Source organism: Centroberyx gerrardi, chromosome 13 (assembly GCF_048128805.1).
Source record: "Centroberyx gerrardi isolate f3 chromosome 13, fCenGer3.hap1.cur.20231027, whole genome shotgun sequence".
Lineage (NCBI taxonomy): Eukaryota > Metazoa > Chordata > Actinopteri > Beryciformes > Berycidae > Centroberyx > Centroberyx gerrardi.
In genome coordinates, this window is record NC_136009.1 from 13,292,268 (window position 1) to 13,299,458 (window position 7,191).

Below are 7,191 nucleotides of genomic sequence, written 5' to 3' on the forward strand. Positions count from 1 at the left end.
AGGAGGGAAGTTTATCAGCAGGGGAAGGATGGGAGCACTGGTCAGCATAAATCCTATATCAACACCTGACCCAAATCCCTGGCTGTTTGTTTGTAAAGCTGGCTAATGCTGCCTTTCACAGCCGCGGCACGAGCCGAGCCCGCAGAGTAAACGACAAGAGAAAAACAGAAAGACAGAGAGAGAAAGAGAGAGAGAGAGGGAGGAAAGCAAACAGCCAAATTCAATTTAACCAAATTAAAGGTCATAGTAGGAGGGTGGTGTGTGTGTGTGTGCGTGTGTGTGCAAGGGGGGGGTCCAAGGAAGGAAAAGAAGGAAAGAGGCAGGTGGAGAGGGGGGAGGTGGCGGGTAGATAGTGGTCAAGGCCCAGTGATCAGTGATTTGACCATCAGTTAGACAGGGGGGAGTTGTTCAGAGGGGGAAGGGGGTTAGAGGTGGGATGGGGGTGGGGGGTGGAGTTGGGGGTAGCCCACTTACCCCCAAACTCCACTACTAAGCCATCACCCATCAGCCATCAGGGGAATGCCTCCTTTGATTGGAAGCATCCAAGCTCAAAAATCGACAAGGTTCAATTCTCGTTGGTTCATGCGCACGTTCACCCTCATGCAGTGCATTGAAATAATGAGAAATAAAGGTGGTAATGGTTGCTTTTTGGAGTGTTCAATTAAACAAGCCTATATGTTTTTCTTCAAAAAGCAGGTAATTATAACCTACAAGTGTCTATAGTCTGTGGCTGATGAGTTTCAGCTCATCTTTTGTTTACATTTGTGCCCATACTGAAGAGAAACCAAAGCTATACTTATTGATGAATACGGTCCAGTCGCTTTTCCCCTCTGCTCCTCTTCTCCAAAAAGCACACTCTGTTGAGCAGCTACAACGACACATTGATGAAACACTAATGGCGACACTGACGCATTTAGTGGAATTCGAGGGTAAGATAGCAAGGTTGGATGCATTTCCATATTTGCCACATTTTCAAGTCGACAGTGCATCAGAATTTAAACCCTGATATAGGGACTTTCAAGGGTGACGGCTTGAGACAGCTCATGTCCTGACCAGGGGATGATGAGTGAAAGGAACCAGCAGACCCCAACCAAAACACACGCTCAGTAAGGGTACAACAATGACGACCCCTCCTGACCTTTGATTTGGTGCTGGCGAATACAAAGGCATATTTAGCGCTCACTGGCCATCATCGAATGCAACACAAAGGCTCTATGGGTGCTGTTATGGCTGCTTGCTAGAGCATAGAGGTATGGGTGGATCGTTCTTTTATTGCAGAATCACATATTTCTATCTCCCTCTTTTTTCATCGCTGTTGTTTTTCTCTCTCTCATTTTCTCTCACACGTTTGTCTCTCTTTCTCTCTTATTTTTTCACTATTGCATTCTCTCCCTTTCTCTCTCACACATGCACACACTCTCTCTCTCCCTTTCTTTCATACACACACAATGAGTCCATGAGGTGTAGCCCTCACAGCAGAACTATTCTCTGTCAGTGAGCTGTATTTATATCCCCATCTATCAGCTTGCCTTGGGAATACGTGACACACTCTTCTGTGGACCAAGACCAGCAAATCGCCCTCTAGCCATACATTAGGTTGTGATGAGTGTGTGTGGTGTGTGTGCGTGTGTGTGTGTGTGCACGTGCATGTGTATGTGTGTGTACGGGCCAGTATTAAGCGGCTATGGTGGTTCCACCTCATTACAGAAGGCCTACTGTGGCTCCAGGCTCCTATCCAACTGTTACACTGCTACTGCAGGAATAGGTCTGAGAGAGAGGGAGGGAGAGGGAGAGGGAGAGAGAGAGGGAGAGAGAGAGGGAGAGAGAGAGAGAGAGAGAGAGAGAGAGAGAGAGAGAGAAAGGAGAAAGCAGTGAAAGATGAGAAAAGGTGAAAACAACCACAGAGAGAGAGATGGAGGGCAGGAGGGAGATGGGTAGAAGATAGAGAAAGATAGCTATGAAAGAAGGGGATTAAAGATAGATAGGATTGGAGGAGGTAGCGAGGGACAATAGCGTGCTCTCGCTTGCTCTCTCTCTCTCTGTCTTTCGTCTGATGAGAGAGAAGATCTATATCCTCATCTGTCCAAGGTCATGGTTGTTACATGGGAGCACAGCAATCTCTTGGACTCTCACACACTCACTCACACACACACACACACACACACACACACACACACACGCACATACATGTAGTGAGGTATGGCTCTGCCGATAACTACAACTATTATAGATTAAAGCAATTAAACCAGAGAAGACCTTTGACCCGCCATTATACCATGCTAAGGGATCTTGTGTGAATCATAATGTGTGTGTGTGTGTGTGTGTGTGTGTGTGTGTGTGTGTGTGTGTGTGTGTGAGTAGAGGGCATGTTTTACATATGCTTGCCTCTGCACTAACTGCTCACCCTCATGTTAACCTTAAGAAGCAAAACAACGATTTTTCCCCAAAGCCCTGAGGCCAATCCAGTTCAAAGCTTCAAGTGCAGCTCCAAGACCAATTACACATCACAGTAAACCTCCAGGCTGTAATGCACATCATTGTGAATTGAATTTATTCTCTTGATACTTATTTGCTTTCTTTGTATCTGCCACCATTGATTGACCATTAATTTGACGGTATCTGCATTTGCACACAGTATCCACATCTTTCTTTTGGGAGTTAACTCATCTATTAGCTTCTACTACTATACTCTAATTCCCCATTAGATTGCACTGAAAGGGAGCAAAGAGTTCCTCTTTATGATATCGGAAACAAAAGGTCTAAAGGGAGACACCTTTCATTACATGCTCTTATATTTTCTAGGATTGAAGAGAGGAAAGCGGAGACAGGGGGAAGAGGATTTGTTACCTGCTCCTTTATAAGAAGGAAGGATGGAGATAGAGAAGGCGGAAAGACAAGAAAAAATCCAAACCTGGGGAAAACCTGTGACATGCTCCTATATAAGATGGGAGAGAAAAAAGTATAGAGGGAAGCACGTAAAAAGAAACACGAAACAAGAGGGAAAACCTGTGACATTCTCCTGTGTGAGATGGTAGGAAGCAGGGTAGAAAAGGAAAGAGGAAGACGTGAGGAATAAAAGCAACGGAGGGAAGACCTGTGACACTGTCCTGTATAAGATGGGAGGACACCGGAGAGGAGAGGAGAGAAGGAAGGTAGGAAGACACGACCGAAAAAAGGGAACCGAGGGAAGACCTGTGAGCATCCACCCTGCTGTTACATCAGTATGCCCTCGGGGTTCAGACGGAGGGGGTGTTGGGCTCCCTCTGCTGGTGCACAACGATTCATCCTACTCCTATTCCTGCTCCTCTCGCCCTCCACCCTTGAAAACAAAGACCTTTGGAAGATGCTCCTCGCCACAGCAACTTGAGAACGAACCCATTTCCAGTGGGGATCACGGCCCCAGACTGCAGCTTAGCAGCAATTTCAACCAATTCTACCAATTCTGCCGAAAGCACCGTGTTCCCCCAGTTCACTCACAGAGCTGCGTTTCTTGTAAATGCCGACAATTCGGCGGAGATCAATGGCTCTGGTGGGGAAACTAAGCCGGTTGACAGCTTTACACTATTTCCTACTAACACTATCAACTCTATCAAAAGGACTGTGCGCTTAATTGAGCCTTGAGAGCTGTATCTCTCTTTTTATGACAGTCTCGCGTCTGCTACTAGACAGACTCAGATGGAGGATTTCCTGGAATAACACAACTACCGTGATGCGTGGGTGGAGAATACACACACTCATACACAAACACAAGGTAGTCATACACACACACACACACACACACACACACACACTGGCACAAAGAACAGAGCAATCCCTCGGCTAAGCGTGCAATCACAGCATGAAAACAGGCGGAGGGGGAGAGAGAGGCCGCAAGGTAAAACAAAGCAGAGCATACAGTGGCTTACAAAAACGGCTTCATTGGATTACTGTCCCTGCAGGACACGTGTGCATACACCGTCCACATACACACACACACACACCTACACACACACACACACACACACACACACACACAGACAAACAGAAAGCGGAGTACTGTGCTTAGCTATGCCAATTAGGCCAATAGTCTGAAACAGCAGGACACAAACATGACTGGAAGATGTAAGACCAAGTTACACACACATACACACACGTGCACACACACACACACTACCTGGCAGACTCTTTGAAAAGTGTGTCCGAGTCTCATGAAATCTATGTCTAATCTGTCAGTCCCCCCCAAGATCACCCACAAAGTCAGATAACACACACACACACACACACACACACACACGCACAGCCACACAGAGACCCCTGTACGTTTATCTAAATCAACAGGAGTTTCCTAGGCATCCAGTTGGTTTCATCATTCATGCTCATTTCAATGAATATTTCAGCAGTGTGTTGTCTCTCCCTCACATGCATTGTCTCCTGCTGTTAAAACACTCCTCCTCCTCTTCTGTCTCTCTGTCTCTCTCTCTTTCTCTCTGTCTCTCTCTCTCTCGCCCTCTCGCTCGTTCCCTATCTATCCTCCTGAGTCTTGTTTCTGTATGAACTCCTCAGGGTTGTGACATACATTCAGTGCAATGTACAGGCAGCTCGCTGTTTAGTCAACCAGAGACAGCCAGGAATTACAGGTCCCATCAAACCTCAGTGTGGCCTGTCACTGTGTATGTGTGTGTTCAATGTAAATCATTTGATTGTTCAGTGTATCTGATGTATCACTTGTCAGCAGCCTGTAGACTCGTGATGGGTGGTGTGTGTGTGTGTGTGTACGAGAGAGAGCGAGAGAGAGAGAGAGAGCGAGAGAGAGAGAGAATTATCAATAAAAGGCAAATCATCCAACTCATAGGAGAGATGGAGAGCTTTGTTCAGCAACATAACAAGATTGACTGGAGCGTGGGGGACTACAGAATGAAATGATTCACAGAATGACAATCAACTCACAGCTATATCATCATCTCGAGTCACACACTCGGGCAGCCGGGCAGCAAAACAACATCACATATAGACTTCAGAATTGGGTCATATAGCCCACAACCTGACCATCAGTTATTTTGGATAAAGCGTGTGCGCACACTGGCCTTCTGCAGGCCTGTACCCCGATTCTTTTTTTTTCTTCTCCATTTAGTGCAAGTTCAACTTCCCATTAAACAAGCCAGCTCCCATGTTTCAGCCCAGCCGAGCAGTCAGCCAGTCAGGAGTAGTAGTTAGTAAGTAAATGCATTGGTCTAATTTCAGGCCGAGCATCGATGTTAATACAATAACTGAGAGAGGCTCAGCAGCAGCGTGTGACAAATCTAATGTAATTGCTGCTCCTCATTTGCGAGACTGAGGCAATACAGTCCAGAGGAGGAAAAAAAAACAACATTCATCAATGTGCTGTAATGAAGATATCCGAGGGAAACACTGATTTTGACGGAGATGTCAATTACTAATGTTATTTTGCCTCCATTATTATAAGTTACTTCAGTATCAGGAATTTAAATAGTTACATAGACTGATATCAACGGCTCGAAAATGTGAAGAAGCACGTCTGAAAAGTGAAATGACTACATCTACTGCCGACTCTATCTCCGGCATGGCAGCGTTGCCTGTGTGTATATGCCATACAAATTTAATGTCAATGTGCTCGGAGAAGAAAAACGTGACGAACAGTTTTTTTCCCGTCTCTCTCCCTCTCTCCGCTTTTCTTTATGCATGATTCATAACCAAGCCCAGCACTTAACGGGAGTCTCCGCCGCTCCGCTCCGCTCCATCCCCGGCAAGTGGAACCGGGAGATGGGGCTCTCCCCACCTACCAGCACAACGCACCACCAAGTAAACTCCCCTCGGTTCCCAACCCGCCGGACACCCACCTTCATTCTCCGGGTAATTCCGTAAGGCTCGGCTCGGCGACAGCGCGTCAAACAGAAGAAGGGAAGAGAGGAGGAAAAGGGATGGATAGATCCAAAGGACGCGTGGTGGTGCCATTTTCAGGCTGCGCTGCGCCCTCGCTGCATCCCTGTTGGCGGTGTCGAGTCGGTGAGCGCAGCCCCGCGATTGAGGGGAGAGAGAGAGCAGAGAGAAGAGAAGGAGAGGAGGAGAGGGGAGAGAGGAGGAGACGCTGGGAAGGAGGGTCCAGGGCCAGCCAAGTCCTGTCAATCAGCCGCCTGGCTCTGGGGTGGTACGGAGGCCTTTGGAGACTCTGCACAGATAAGCCTACACTGCAAAAAAAATATCCGTCTGAGCAAGTCATTTAGTCTATTGAGTCTTCAAATCTTATCTTCCTTAAAACAAGCAAAAAAATAAAATAAATGATAATAAAAAAAATGTGAATGCTGCGAGATAGATTTGTTTCCAATGCAAATTAACTTTCCAAATTTACCTTGAATCAATGCTGATTTTATTCTGCTTTATTTCAAGATATTAAAGGTTTTCGAGCCTTTTTGAGGACAGCAAATCCGCATCTCTCCTCCAGCCCTCTTTAAACCCACGTTAACACAAACACAATCAATCATCAATGCCTCAAGGACACAATCAAAACTTCTGCTTCCTTCCAAGGCCATTTTAGCCTGAAGGCAATGGGCATTAGTCTCGAATTTTACAAGGATCTGAAACAAATATCACAGCAAAACTAAAAATCCAATAGGATTATTATAAGAACAACTTTCTAGGGATAATATAGTTATACAACAAGAGATAAATAATACCATAAAGCATTGTTAGGTCACTATAAACTCACTATTGAGTGCCATAGATATAGGTCCTTATAGAAATATTTTAGGAATAACACAATGATTTTTCTTTGGGGAACAAAGCATAGGTCCCATGCTAGGCCATTAAACAGTGAAGTCTAGCAAGAAGGGATCTTATATTCTTTTGTTCAGTTATATTTATAAAACTTTAGCTTTGTGATTAAATGATGGGTAAATAATTGGAATGCAAACAGTGACAGATGTGCATCCCGCCCATCAGTCTCAGATCAATGTCAAGCAAACATGTGATGTAGTGAAACATTAAAAGATGAGAAGCCTAAACTATGACCTCCAATTGGTCATAATCAAAAGGTAAACAACCACCAATATAAACAAAATTGATCATATTTCCAGAAAAACATCAATTTATAATTTATTGTTCTTTAAAAGGCCCATTCTTCATTTAACGTAGCCTACATGAATTTGATTCTATTTGCAATGGTGTATACTTTTCATAAAGATTTGTCTCTAAAAC

General features: G+C 45.1%; 1 protein-coding gene across 1 annotated transcript in view; it reads right to left on the reverse strand.

Annotated features, from left to right (window-relative positions):
* The window catches only part of LOC139929266 (ephrin type-A receptor 3), a 77,218-nt gene extending 71,266 nt beyond the window's left edge, over positions 1-5,952 (reverse strand). The window contains exon 1 of the mRNA XM_071922119.2: positions 5,838-5,952. Within this exon, the coding sequence (XP_071778220.1) occupies positions 5,838-5,952 (115 nt within the window). The remainder of the gene's footprint in view (positions 1-5,837) is intronic.
* Between the last annotated feature and the right edge of the window lie 1,239 nt (positions 5,953-7,191).